This window comes from Chelonoidis abingdonii, chromosome 9, assembly GCF_003597395.2.
Source record: "Chelonoidis abingdonii isolate Lonesome George chromosome 9, CheloAbing_2.0, whole genome shotgun sequence".
In the NCBI taxonomy this organism is placed as follows: Eukaryota; Metazoa; Chordata; order Testudines; family Testudinidae; genus Chelonoidis; species Chelonoidis abingdonii.
The window spans coordinates 40889593-40904593 of NC_133777.1; the positions used below are offsets into that span (position 1 = coordinate 40889593).

The 15001-nt window shown below is 43.5% G+C and overlaps 1 protein-coding gene and 1 long non-coding RNA gene across 9 annotated transcripts in view; one reads left to right on the forward strand and one right to left on the reverse strand.

Annotated features, from left to right (window-relative positions):
* Positions 1-159: 159 nt before the first annotated feature.
* On the forward strand, positions 160-3594 carry LOC142047265 (uncharacterized). The gene is made up of 2 exons (XR_012656456.1): positions 160-336; positions 3114-3594. It is a non-coding gene; the product is annotated as an uncharacterized LOC142047265 (long non-coding RNA).
* A 4513-nt stretch (positions 3595-8107) lies between these two features.
* Positions 8108-15001, reverse strand: part of GLYR1 (glyoxylate reductase 1 homolog) — a 34100-nt gene continuing 27206 nt past the window's right edge. For all 8 annotated transcript variants that reach the window (XM_075069434.1, XM_032794720.2, XM_032794719.2 and 5 more), the window contains 5 exons: positions 14896-14997; positions 13315-13477; positions 12631-12810; positions 11996-12120; positions 8108-11604 (listed from right to left, as the gene is read on the reverse strand). In XM_075069434.1, the coding sequence (XP_074925535.1) occupies positions 11530-11604; positions 11996-12120; positions 12631-12810; positions 13315-13477; positions 14896-14997 (645 nt within the window). In that variant the 3' untranslated portion in view covers positions 8108-11529. The remainder of the gene's footprint in view (positions 11605-11995; positions 12121-12630; positions 12811-13314; positions 13478-14895; positions 14998-15001) is intronic.

Consider the following 15001-nt stretch of genomic DNA (forward strand, 5'->3'; position numbering starts at 1 on the left):
ACCACCAGCCTTGGGATTGGCTAGTCCTCACCCAGGCCCCGCCCAACTCCGACCCCTCCCACTACGGCTCGGCCTCTAGTCTGCCTAGCAACGCGGCACAGTTTGCGGGTGAGTGGCTGGAATTATCTCCGTTCCCCCAGAGCTGGGGGCAAAGACGCACGGGTCTGGGGATGACACTATAAGGCCTGGCGTGACATCACAATGTATGTGCAGATGCGCAAGCCTGAAAGGGGCGGGGCTTGAGACTGAATGGCAGTGAAGTGTTCGGGGTCCAGGATGTGCACCAGGCCATGCAGGATTGAGAGCCCATCAGGTAGATGAACCAACAGGCAGCAGGTAATTTACCTGTATTAGTGCAAGTCTAAGCCCCATTAAAACGGGATCATGACCCACAGTTTGAGAATCACTGCTTTAGAGCAACCTCTCCAGATAAGTGTACCCATTTCAGGAGTCTGATTTATCTTCCATACCCTAGCCCCCAAATTTCACCTCACTTAAAAACTAGTTGCTTACAAAATCAGACATAAAAATACAAAAGCATCACAACACACTATCCCTGAAAAACTTGCTTACTTTCTCATTTTTACCATACTATAAAAAACATCAACTGTTGGAAATAGGCCATCCTGATTATCACTACAAAAGTTTTTTTTCTCCTTCTGATAATAGCCCACCTTAACTGATTACTCTTATCATAGTTAGTATAGCAACACCCATTTTCTCATGTCCTCTGTGTATATACATCTTCCTACTGTAAGTTCCACTGCATGCATCTGATGGAGTGGGGTTTAGCCCACGAAAGCTTATGCTCAAATAAATGTATTAGGCTCTAAGGTGCCACAAGCTACTTCTCATTCATTTTGCTGATACAGACGAACACGGCTACCACTCTGAAACCTGTTATCAATTGGAATATAACCATTGTACTTACATTTCAGTGTATAGTATATAGAGCAGTATAAACCGGTTGTATATATCAAATTTTAGTTTGTACTGACTTCACTAGTGCTTTTCATGTAGCCTGTTGTAAAACTAGGCAAATATCAAGATGAGTTGATACGCCTCCTGGAAGGGGTATGCATACCCCAGTTGAGAACCACTTGCTTTAGAGCATTTGTTTTGTTCTTTAAAATCAGAGAAGTAAACAAGGGCTACTACCGGAGCAATCCTGGAACAGCTTCTGGTTATAACTGACTCTGGCCAGATTCAAACCCATGACGGAGAAATGAAAAGGGCTGCTTGTCACACTATTGATCTCCCAAGCCATGCTGTTAGCTACTGTAATTTTCTTAAGAGGGGCCGGGCAAATCTAATTCCCTCAAATAGCACAGCTCTTAGCCAGCTTCCACGATGTTTTTGTTTTCTTGCACTGGCTTTTGTTCCAGCTGCAATAGGGATAATCTGATCCTGCAGAGCTGATCTCCCCTGCTTTGGGACTGGGAAAGGGGGTGAAGAGCTTTGTTCAGAAGAGATTACTTCCAGCAGGCCGAGATGCATATTAACTTCAAAGTGGAATGCCTGGAGTAAGTATTTACATGCCAATACTCAGAGCTGGCCACCTACAGAAAAGAATATCTATCGAATAAGTTATTCAATTACTATTGTTATGGAGCTAATCTAATACCACAAAACATAATTTAAATGAATTCAGTGAAAACAAGCATAACATTCAGACAACATGTTCAGAACAGATATTTTGGCCAAGTTTGTTTAGAATACTCTGTCAGCTGTTGCATAAAGCATCTGGTGTCAGCTTCCAAAACAACTGAAAAGTTTTGGAGTGAGTTTATAGAAGCAGTCAGTTCTCTGCTGCATGCTGTTAACAAAAAAAAAAAAAAAGTTGGCCTAGCTTTGATTTTGGTTGCCACCTCTAGTTATTAGCACAGCATTGGAAGAGAGAGAAAAAAAAAGTTCAGGTCTGAAGATATGAAATGAGCCAGGTTGTTACTGCTGGAGGGTTTTGGAAGGGACTCAGACATAACCTCAAAAGCGGAAAATGTTCTGGGCCATTGCAACTGCTTGCTCAGTTTTGTGGATTAATTCCTCTCTATTAGATGCTAGCAAAGAAGTTTGCTTTCATTATCCTGTTTTGTCTTAGACTTTCACTAAGGAGTTGAGGATCTGTCTGCAAGGAAAGAGATTCCAAGAGGGGCTGAGATGTTTTCTTTAGTCAGTGAAATGCTGACTGTGTTTGACACTATAACAAGACCAGGACACACCACCTCTAAGCAGCACCAGACCCTGCCAAAATAACATGCAAAACCTGCAGACATAAGTCCATTGCTACACTGATCAATACCTCCCCACAACACATATTTCAAGATCTGTGGATCCTACACGTCTATCACAACATGTGGCATACCTCATCCAGTGCACTTAATGCCTCAACAACAATTACACCTCTACCCCGATATAACGCTGTGCTCGGGAGCCAAAAAATCTTACCGCATTATAGATGAAACCACGTTATATTGAAGTTGCTTTGATCCACTGGAGCGTGCAGCCCCGCCGCTCCTGAGCGCTGCTTTACCGTGTTATAGCCAAATTCATGTTATATCGGGTCATGTTATATTGAGGTAGAGATGTAATGTGAATGAAACCAGATAATCACTAGGCTCATACATGAGCTCATATAGGAAAATGATAAAAGACAAAAAAACCCTGTCACCTTTGGGTGAACACTTTTCACAAAGAGATCATTCTATATGATCTCTTTGTCACTCCTCATCCTCAAAGAAAATCTGCACAACACTTTCAAAAGACGAGCCTGAGAGCTTAAATACATAACTTTGCTAGACACTAAAGCCATATCTATACTAGCGGGCGTACAGTGGCAAACCTGTACCGATGCAGCTGTGCCACTGTAAAAAAATATGGTAATAAGTGAATATAATGTAACTGAAATACGCTTCATGCTTCTTTTGTAAGGTATCATTACAAAGCTTATAATCTACTGAGTGTGATCATCCTATTTGTATAAATGTATCAATCTTGTATCTGAAACTAGAAATATGAAATAACTCTGAGGGCCTATTGTAATTATGCAAAGTGTGGGCCCTTATTGGTGGTTTGGAATCTTGATGACTCCTATTAACCAGGACAATTGTCTGCAGATGATTGCTTTACACCTGTAAGTCTTCCTGTATGTGCGTGTGCTGGCAAGTGGACAATGAAGTCTTGCAGTGACATGTGATCATGGCACCTGAACTGGAATCCATCTTTAACCTGGTGTCTTTCCATTGAGAAGGAGGGGATAGCAACCCAGAGAGGGACAAAGGATTCCCACCTTATGCAAAAGATATATAAGTGGGTGGAACAGAACAAAGGGAGGGGAGGAGCCATCATGAAAAATCCCCTAGCTACCACCTGAGCTGGAACAAGAGCTGTACCAGGAGAAAGAATTCTGCCCAGGTCTGGAAGGTGGCCAATCTGAGGAAAAAAACTTACTGAAGCATCTGTATTCAGTTTGATTAGATATAGATTTGCACATTTTATTTTATTTTGCTTGGTGACTTGCTTTGTTCTGTCTGTTACTACTTGGAACCACTTAAATCCTACTTTCTGTATTTAATAAAATCATTTTTTACTTATTAACTCAGAGTATGTCTTAATACCTAGGGGAAGCAAACAACTGTGCATCTCTCTCTATCAGTGTTGTAGAGAGTGAACAATTTATGAGTTTACCCTGCATAAGCTTTATACAGGGTAAAACGGATTTATTTGGGTTTAGATGCCATTGGGAGTTGGGCATCTGAGTGTTAAAGACAGGAACACTTCTGTGAGCTGCTTTCAGGTAAACCTGCAGCTTTGGGGCAAGTAATTCAGACCCTGGGTCTTTGTTGGAGCAGACGAGAGTGTCTGGCTCAGCAAGACAGGGTGCTGGAGTCCTGAGCTGGCAGGGAAAGCAGGGGTAGTAGTCTTGGCACATCGGGTGGCAGCTCCCAAGAGGGTTTCTGTGATCCAACCTGTCACAACGAGCCTGAGAGCTTAAATACATAACTTTGCTAGACACTAAAGCCATGTCTATACTAGCGAGCTTACAAGGCACAGCTGTATTGATGCAGTTGTGCTGCTGTAAGATTGCTCTTGTAGCCACTTGACACTGATGGAAAAGAGCTCTTCTATCAACATAATTAAACCACCTCTAATGAGCAGTGGTAGCTATGTCAGCAGGAGAGCATAGGGCTGTCGACACCAGTGCTTCTGTCGATGTAACGGTTGTCAGTTAGGGGTATATTTTTTTCACACCCTTGACAGAAGTTTTGCCAACAAAAGTGCTAGTGTAGAGAAAGCCTAAGTACCTTTCCCAGACCTGAGGAAGAGCTCTGTGTATTTCAAAAGCTCGTCTCTCATAAACAGAAGTTGGTCCAGTAAAAGATACTACCCACCCAGCTTGTCTCATTATATTAACATTTAATATGCCAGATATTTGGGCATTTAAAAAAGGAGTATAATAATAGATCGGGCTGCACAATATGTGCTGGAAGAGTGCATTAGTACCCCTCCCACAGCTCCACCTTCTTCTGGGCTTAATATCCCTTGTCTTATTCTGTGGGGGAGAGGTGGGGGAAGGAGGGCTTAATAGTTTTTCCTGGGGCAGCCTCTTCCCTCCAATCTCAGGTCCTTAGTTCTCACCTTATATAGACACCATTACATTTAAAAACAGCTGTGTGTGAATGCAGAAGTGTAACGAACTAATTACAGGCAGAACATCTTCCAGGCATAAGCAAAATTTGTTAGGATGAACGTTCCTGTACCATCTTCTATATCCTAAGCTCTCCAGTTAAGAGCTTTGATTCTGGAAGCTGTTTTCTTTCTGAATTTACAAAACCAATAAATAAGGTTGAACCCATCAGCCTTCACTGACCTGTCTAAGTTACACACCCATCCCTGCAGAGAACCAATATCCTTTCTAACTTAATCACTGGAGCATTAACAGTCAGAATTAGTGTTACTTGAGAGCTCCATCATACTGGGTCTGCACTTTCTTGGCATCCTTACCAGGCAGAGAGCAGTTTTACAGATTAATTCAGGCTAGTGTTTGAACTGTGGTATGAGTAAGGGAAGGGCAGGGGATAAGTTCCTAATGTGCATGGATACCAAGGTGCATTATCTTCCCTTGGGAAAGTTTCTAAAACTAAACTGAAAAGCAGTTTCTTAGAGATGATTAAAAGTGAAGGAATTTTAAGAGACCTGGACTGTCTTGTCGCTTGCTGCCATTTACCATTTTTCCCAACTTCCACAGTAACAGAAGTGAAATCCATTTCACTTGATTTGCAGCCACTTGCACATTCTGACTCTATTGCACTGTTTAGGTTTCAAACACTGCAGAAGAACATTTGTTTAAAAGCAACTGTTGGCACTGGACTGTTTATTAGCATTGGCAGCACTGTTGCTTGAGCAACATAGGATATGGCTTGCTAAGTCTGCCTGTTTATTGATCTTACGAACAAGCAAGGCTGAACTTTCTGAGAAGTGCCATCACTCAACCATTTTGTGTGACTTGCTGCCATCACTACTAGTTAAAAGGTAGCATCTCAGAAGTGTAGGTTTCTCCTGTTTTATAGTACAGATAAGGACGGTACTATAAAACCCTACAGAAATCTTACTGAGCTGTTGCTGTAGGATATACCATAGAACTAATAAGAATCCTCAAACATGGACAGTACTAGAAGCTCCTAAGGAAGTTAAGTCAGTTTGATCTCATGAATCAAGCTTGAAAATTTAAATGAACTCTCACTTATTGAGGGCTTTCTACACTTGAAATGCTACAGCAGCGCCACTGTAGTGCTTCAGTATAGACATTACCTACGCCAACAGAAGGGGTTCTCCGATCAACAGAGGTAATCCACCTCCCTGAGAAGTCGTAGCTAGGTTGACAGACTAATTCTTCCATTGACCTAGCACTGTCTACCTGGGGACTTAGGTTGGCTTAACTACTCTGCTCAGGGGTGTGCATTTTTCACAATCCACTACCTAGTTAAGCAGACCTAATCTTCTAGTGTAGACCAGACCTGAGACTCTGATTTACATGGCAACAAAAGTGTTCTAACATGGGACACACCCACTGCTCATGCAGATGATCAGAGAGGGGATGTGAAATTCTGCTCCATGTGCCATTACCAATTAAAGACGGAAAAAAAAAATGTAACTGGATGTAAGTCTGAAGCTTATGTTGGCACAGTCAGCTTGAAGCAACGTTAGCAGCTACAGGCAGGGTAGAGGGCTCTTTTTGTTCAGAACTTCACTAGGCTGAGTGGGATTCATGGCTGTTACCGTATAATTGTTATGTTCTCAGCCATTTTGACTCTACAGATTACACCTCTGCAGTGTACAACTGTAGTAAAACATGTAGCTATGCCATGCCAAGAAACCCAGACCATTAAATCATCAGAGGTAACTCAACCAATCACCACCCTTACTCTAGAGCAGCGGTTCTCAAACTGTGGGGCAGGCCTCCCATGGGAGGCATGGGAACGTGTCAATGGAGGTGTGAGCTGTGTGCTTTTTTAAGAGCTCTGTCAGCCCCAGGAGATGGGGATAAAAAGGACAGCTGGAGCCCTGCCATGCGGCCTCAGGCTCTTCTCCCCCCTATCCCTCATGCTTTCACTGGGAGGCAGCCCAGGCTCAGGCTCTCCTCCCTCTCCCCCCACCGCCCTCGCAATCCCTCACCTGGAGGTGGTGGGGCTCCAGTTGTCAGCCCCAGGGAGGCAGCAGCAGTGCAGAAGTAAGGCTAGCAATGGGACACTAGGTCTACTGTGAACAGTGGTGACAAATATCACTTTTGACATTGCCACCGTTCCTTCTGTGCTGCTGCTGGTGTGGCACTGCCTTCAGAGCTGGGTGCCAGCCAGCTGCTGCTGCTGCTCTTCACCTGCCTCCAGAGCTGAGTGTTGTTTATATATATCATGGGGGGCGGGGGGAGGGGAACAAACAACTACAGACACAAAGAAAGGGGGCCTGATCAAATAAGTTTGAGAACCACTGCTCTAGGGCTAAATTGCCTGCAACAATTTCATTGGTTGTATGGGGGAGACTGCACAGAAGGTGCATTACCTCACCCAACTGTCAGCCACACAAATCAATACAAGTCTCCCGCACAGCCTCCAGGCACAAATCACCACAACCAGCATACACAATAACCCCAAACACACACAGCCCCTCACCACAGAGAATCCCCTCATTTGGCACCTACCTGAATCAACACAAATCTCCCAGCACAATATCACCTCCACACAAAACAATTATCACGTTTTCACCACAGCACCCCCCATTCATGACCTGCACAAATCCACACAACTCTCCCTAGTACAAAACTCACAAGTCAGCACAACCAACCAATCAGCACACACACAATAACTCCAACATGCTTAAGCCTAGAATGTCCACTGAGTCAATGTGAAGTGATGAAAACAGCTACCAGCATGGTTGAAAGCCCTGTTTAGAATACCACCATGTTCAGACATCGCTGAGATTGTCTTGTTACCATCCAATTTTTAAAGTTCTCTTTTTTAAGCACATGAAGTTACAAATTACACCCATGCAATAATAAAGGCTTTCAGCTACTAACTTTGTAATACAGAACAGTGACAATGTCAGAATTCAAAGGGTCACAGCGCTTTGCGGCTTCCTCTCTAGATTGTAAGCTCTTCAGTTAAAAGATCTTATCTTCACAGCTTGCCTGGAAAGCCCCTCACCATTTATGCCATACAAATAATAAATGTGACTTAATAAAAGCATATTCTGGATGAAGGAAATTCTAGATGGCTGGGAGCAGTTGCAGTGCCAGCCTCCCACAGGTCTGCAGAAGCTCCATATTTAGGAGTCACTAGAGAAATAATTGTTGTACCAGGACAGTTTTGTTTTTATTATTCCTATACTAGGCCTCAGTCCCACAATTAGCTCCATGTGAGCAGACCCTTGCACTTGCAGAGCCCAAGTGACTTCACTGGGGTTCCACAAAGGCACAGGGGTCAACTCACTGCAGGACCAGGGTTCTACATGACAGTTGTGCCTCCTGAGCTAGGTGAGGTATAGGGCAGCTTGTTACAATCTGTGTATGGAATGGACCTGAGATGGCCTTAGAAACAGCCATGAGAACACAGTGTTACCAAGAAAGGTTTTATTTTCTTTTGCCAGTAGCTTTGTTAATTGCACAAAAAAATTTTGTTTTGCCATTTAAACATTATCACACATCCTATTCTGAATGACAAACGTTAATTAAAAACAAGGCAAAAAATAAAAATTCACAATCTTAATTACCTATAGGATCTGTCATTGAGGAAACAAAAGGAAACTGCTTTTCTTTACAAGCTGTTCACAAGTGTCACATTCTCTTTTTAAAAAGGAGGGGGTCAAAAAATAAAGCAAATTGCTAAAACAGAAATCCTCATAAAAAGGAACTTTACAGAATTGTCAACAATATTAAGACAACATTGACTAGCCAGTTTCGTTATAGCATCTCTCAATCCACAGCTTCCCCCCTTCCCACCCTCACATCTCAGGCCTGCAAACAGAATGAGATTCGTGTTCAGAGACTACAGACAGAGATAAATACAAGAGTCCAAGTGAAACCAACTCCTGGGCCAGAACCTGAAATGGCATCTGAAACAGTCCACTTTTTGCCATTTCCTCCCCACCCCCATGCTTCATATCTATTTCAGAGTGCACTCTTTGCTCCCTTGTGTATCAATAATTGTACTGTCCTGCCAGAAACACCACACCCTCCAGCAGATCTGTATCCATCTAGCTAGAGAGCTGCAGTTAGACTTTTACAGGATAAATTACAGTGTTTTGCTGCTCTGCCCTGCCACTCCCATGTACATTCTGATCCCCAGTTTGAGAACATGACTGTTTCTGACAAAACAAACCTGCATCAGTGCAGTGACCCAGGAACTATTTTCCTCTATGTATAATTCTTTGAATTCACTATAGAACACAGATCACAAGACTTTAAGAGCTCCTTCTCCCCAACTGGTTCCAGAGTACAATGCAGGGAGATTCTTGACTACACTGGGTCAGATCCATTCATCCTAAATTTATTCCAAGAGGCTTCTGTGGGACATTATAAGAGCCCTCCATTGTACCAGCTCAGATACCAAGTGTCCCTAACAGACACACCGTGGAACATAAATTCTAAGATCCATCTCTTGCACACTGAAGAGGTGAGTAACTTTCCCCATATACCTCAAACTGACATAAGCTGTGCACCATCTTACAACTCTGATGCGTTTAACCAAGGATTTTGAATGCTGACTGTGGATTTATTGTGATTGTAAAGTGTGCATACAAGATGTCAAAAGCAGACTGACAGGTAGTAGCAAGTAAGGTTACATGTACATATAACATAGGATACCTAGGTGCAGGATGACTGGTTTTCATGAGCAGACATATATATAATATAGGACTGTGCACAAACACAGTAATGGATAATCACGCAAAGTGATATCTAACAGGATCTCTTACTGCAAGGAGATGCTTACCATAGGAGGGGATGTGTAATACAGTGTTAGCTCACAAACAGTAATGGGTCATCAGAAGAGGTGAAGTATTTAAAACGTAAGTCACATCTACAGCTTTAGAGAGGAGTTGGATGTTATATTCCATAATGGATACCTGATAAGTTCCCATTTCTTAATCAACCAGACCCACAACTTTATAGATCCCATTGCAGGCAAGATATCTGCTTCAATTAGAGAGATCCCGAGTCACAGGATTATCAGAGAGTTTCCCTAAACAACACTGCAGCCCCTAAACAGCCCTTAACAAAGAAGGGGGCAACAATGCCAAGGTGGGCTCCAAGGCTGTTTGTTCTTAGCCAATGCAACAAACAGGATCTGATGGTAGAGGACAAGCAGCCCTTAAGAACCTAGTGGAACGCAGCCTGCTCTGCATTTGCTTTCTTTTTCACTTCAGAATTCCAGCATAAAGGGAGTCGAGAGTGATACCCAACCTAAGGAGGTGGGGAGTGATCTCGGCCACGAAAGCTGGTTCCTGGCGTTTTACTAACCTTTTCATTCTCTGAGTTCAAAATGCAAAAACCCTCCTTAAAGGCTAATACTGAGAGAATTAAAATAAAGCTCTGTGTTTCTACAGACTCAGGCATCGTTTGGGCTCTGGCTTTCTCCACCTTCGGCACTAAAAATTTTTTCTGTGTTCTCATGAGTTCACTTCTACAGGTCAGCTCCAACGGTTCTAGGCTCAAGTTCAGCAGCACTTTAGGCCCCCATTTTATTTACTAGGCCTTCCTTAAACTTGGGATCCTGCCAAACAGTCACAACTGCAGCAAAAGAGATATTATGCTGTGCTAGTGCGGTGCCTATAACAGCAACACTCAGCACTTGTACGTGAAATTTTACATTTTCAAAGTTCACTAATCAATCCTCACAACATCCCTGTGAGGTAGGTTAATATCAAGCCCATTTTTACACATGTGGAAACTGAGGCGAAGAGCTAAAATGACCACCTGAAGGCCACAGATGAACAGGATGGACTGAAACTGTGCGACTTTCTGTCTCTTGGCCCTACAATCATTCCTCTAGCCCCTTCTGTCAGATTCATGACTCTACTTGGGATATTGGCAGAACCTAAGACGCGTTTGTAAATAACTGTTAGGAAAAAGTGGAGGTTGCAGATGATTTTAAAAAATCCACATAAAATAAGGGCAGGAAGGACCTCAAGGTTTGCTCCTTCACCAAGAAAAAAATTCTGACTAAATTTTAATCTTTGAATTTTTACTTATGATTTTTTTAAGCAACCCCCTAAAAATCTCTTAACACTGTTTACAGGGATGTGCAGCTGTGATTGGCCTTTTAGGAGGCTGTGTTTATATCCGGGTCTCACATCCACCATGACCTGTGGTCCCTAAGCTACAGTTATCTATAGAGGAGAAGACATGAATACAGCTTGTTCTTCCCATCAGTATGAGGAGCTCCTCCATCAAGGTGCTGGGGATCAGACAGTGTTGCATGCAGCCTACATACAGCCCCATCAACTTGCAGAACTTCCATTGGGAGGTGCTTTGTTCTATAGCAGTGGGTGATGAGCAGGAGCAATTCTCACCCCCGAACTGGGACTCAGGGGTCTACTAATATTCACAGGTAGATGGGATGTATTACAACTGTCCCTCGATGCAGAGAGGCCAATGCATATGTTACCCATGGGAAAGGAGAGAAACAATTGTAAGAAACAGCATCTTGGACAAGCGTACAAAGGATAAAAAAAAAAAGCCAAGCAGCAGATTCTGGCTGAATTGCCTCAGAGCTTCTGAACCAGCCGCCACCATTCTGTTCCGTGACTGTCAGTGCATGGCATGGATGTTCTAATCAGACTGCAACAATCCGAGCCCCCTCCTCCCCCTTGTGCCACCAGGGGAAGGCTCACCGCAGCAGCTGCCCTTGTGGCAGATCTCAACAAAGTTTGTATATAAAAGGAAATGGAGAGACAGAGATGGACTGGTCCAGAGTTAAAACCCAGTATCATCATAATATTAATTAATAATCATGTTATTAACAGTAAGAATGGTGCAGCCTAGTGGATGTAGGCCCTGTACACAGCAGACATATCGTTGTCTGATTGGTCCAATGCTTTTGCTCGTTTGTATACCTGGAGAAGAGAAAGGGGCAAAGGATCAGTTACACTTTTCCCTAGAAGTCTGCATCCAGCAGAACTACTGAGTAGCCATCACTAACCACAGCACTGTACACATTGCACTGAGGATTTAGTACAACACACATATCTTGCAGAAGCACTTTAAGTGTCATCTTCTCTGGGCACAAATGATCTGTAAAATTCCCATCAAACCCATCTCCCTAAGTCTCCATTTCATCCATCACACTATAAGATATACATCAATCCGTGCTACTTTGTCTCAAGGCAGCCTTCCCTCCTAGATTTTCCCCCTTGTTGAGAAGCAGCCCCTCTCCACCCAACAAGACTCCAGCTCTGTCCGCAGGAGACAGGTCAACACGCTAAATTGAGATGCTAAGTGACTTACCTCATTGGCTGCAGCTGCCATGGGAGTAGGGTGGTTGACGGAATCACCTAGTGCAATGGCTAATCTAAGATCCTTCTGGATGTATTTCAGGTAGAAGTCAGGTTTAAAGTTTCCTTGTAGGATATCTGTAAAAAGAGGCCAAAATCAGACTATAAATCAACCCTAAAATACCTCAACAGCATGCAATTCAACATAAATCTTCACTTCCCCATCCCCAACTCCCAATTTGCTCCTTCTCTATTCCCCACCCTGTCCCTTCCAGTCACACACAACACAACGAACAATTTCACTACTGAGTGAAATTACTCACTCAAACTGAGCCCAGACTTCCAAACAGTTCCTAGGGCAGACTTCCATTCATTTCATTTGTCACCTTTCCCAGTGAACTCCTTACCACCAGTCCTAAGGAGACACTGGCTGCAGCTGCTGTGTCCTCTGAAGCCCTTACCATGCTGGGAGACATAGAATTCAACCCTTCATGTCAAGTCTGATGTAAAGCGGCCATCAAAGGAAAATTCCGAGGACCATAGGCAGATAGCAAATGGGATGTTTACTTTTTCCCCCATCATCTCTGCCTACACCTGCTAAGTTAAGGCAACAACCATGGCCTACGACAAAACTAGAAGGAAATTTACTTTGGCACTTCTGATCCAGGAAGATGCTGGCAAGTTGTCCCTGATTGAGGATATCCAGAAGAGTTTGCTGAGACTGACCAGTCACTTGAGCCAGGGTCAGTCCTTCTGCTATCGTAGCCATGAAGCTACCTTGGACCATGTTCACAATCAGCATCATCTTGGCAGCATTGCCTACTTCACCTGTGAGAGAGACATACCATTGGACGTTCCTCCGTGGCAAGGCAGGGTCCCCATATACATAACATCAGCAAACCTAGACACTTCACAAGACCCCCCAGCCCTAGTAGCTCCCCTTCCCCTGGTCTTACAGATTGCTGATCTTTAGGGCCACTGTCTTGGGGGAGAAGGGAGAAACTTACTGTGATGAAAAGTATGGTTTGAACTAAAAAACTTCATGCAGCCCTAGTTATAAACCTCACCCTAAACATGTTTCCAATTCCAGTGTTTCAAGCAGGAGCTTCAGCCAACTTCAGAACCCACAACCCAATTCTAGACAGACCATGTACCTGTCCAGTTTCTTGTAATATCTCATGAGAGAGAGAGAGAGACAAGACAACCAGCTGATATGCTCAACCTCTTACCAGTGGTCTGCAAAGAGGATATATGTCCCCCTGAGACTCCTTGCTGGAAATCCTGCTCCTTGCATTGACTGAGAAACTGCAAGGCCCCTGGTGTTTCAATTACCTAGGAAAAAAGAGGTCTTCCCCATTGCTTGGAAACAGCTACTGCAGTCCTCATATAAACCTCTATCTCCAGCTGCTAAGATCACCAGCATCCCATCATTAGACAGCTGTTGATTTCCTGAGACTGGTGCTTCCAAGAAGCGACCACCCCTGGATACTATCACCTGCAAACAAAGAGAACACACTCTGTTTAGCTATGCACAAACAGAACAGACACATGCTGTGTACACAGCAGGGCAAACAAGAACACCATGCAAGGTGCTTCTAGCACTAGGTACAGAACCATAAGGCAAAGGATACTGTCTATACATACAGATAAGATGAAGAATGGAAATGCTGCACAACAGAAAACAGCATACAACAGAGTACTGCAAAAGGTGCCCTAGCCCAGGAACTTGCCTTAGCTATGTACTTGTACCTCTGTTCGTGTTTCCCCACCCTACAAAGCTGGACTAGAGGACTATGCATTTCAGTATCTGAAAAATATGTGACTGTCACATGCCACTGGAAAAGTCTAAGGAACTTGGGACAACACTGAAAAGTGTATATTATAGAGGGGTAGGAGCAGGAAGAAGAGATGCTAGAAAGGAGTTGGTTGAATAGAAAACCACTCCACGGACTCTGCCCTTGTTCATGATAAGATGTGTTTATTTCACCGGCACCATCCTAAATTAGGAGAAACACAAGGACTGGGGTTTGGAAGTCTAAAGGATGGAAATATCCTGGCATTTAAGTCATAGAACAGTTTCTTTTAAATTTTACTTTGGCTGCCCATGAAAGCGAGTGAAGACCCAAGACCACAGGCCTTTGACAGATCTTCTAGTGATTTCCTAGACCTTTGTTCCCAATAGGAGCATGTGAGTTCATAGCACATCTGCAGTCTGAAGTTTACCTTTTGTTTCACCAACAGACATGACCTTAAATTTCACCAATTCAAATTTTGTGCGCTGTTGTACTGCTCAGTCCTCCTGCTTTTAGGCCTGGACCAAATCCAGTTTCAGGACAAAGGCATATGGACTTGAGAGGTCAAGGTAGGAAACCAAAGTTTCTGCTAGAAGTGGTTGAAACCTTGCTTCCCTCAGATACAGATAGAAATATCTGGGTCTCCCTTGGTGTAAATATTTTTAAGACCAGGCACATGAAGGAGCTTCCTTCCCATGCCCTGGAGTATTTAAAAACAAACCAACGAATAGCCAGATTCTGTCTATTGAACAAATAGAGGGAAACTTATTAGCCACCAATAAGACTCTCAAACCTCTTCCTCCTTTTCCCCCAAAGCTTCTACTGTGAAAGTTAATATAGAGGATGGGAACTCTCTCAGGAACTGGAGTTTAGTCAGCTGACAGCACAGAACTGAAATTATACAGTTTGCTGTACATAATCCTTTGAGCAAACCTGTTCTGAGTTTGTTAACTGGACATCATTTGACAAGTTAGTTACTTTATTTCATTCTTTCTGGGCTTGCACTTTGCCTAGAAGAGACCTGGGTATCTCCCAGTACTGCAACAAACAAGAGTTAACCCCCTGAAACAATAAAAATTCCAACGCGGTGAATGTCAGATGTTTAGTCCAAGGCAGTTACCTGGGCCAGTTCTGTGACAGTATCTGCATCCACTGTCGACATATCCACATAGCACTTCCCTGGGCGTATTCCCTGCAATACCCCACTTGGACCAAGTACCAGCTGT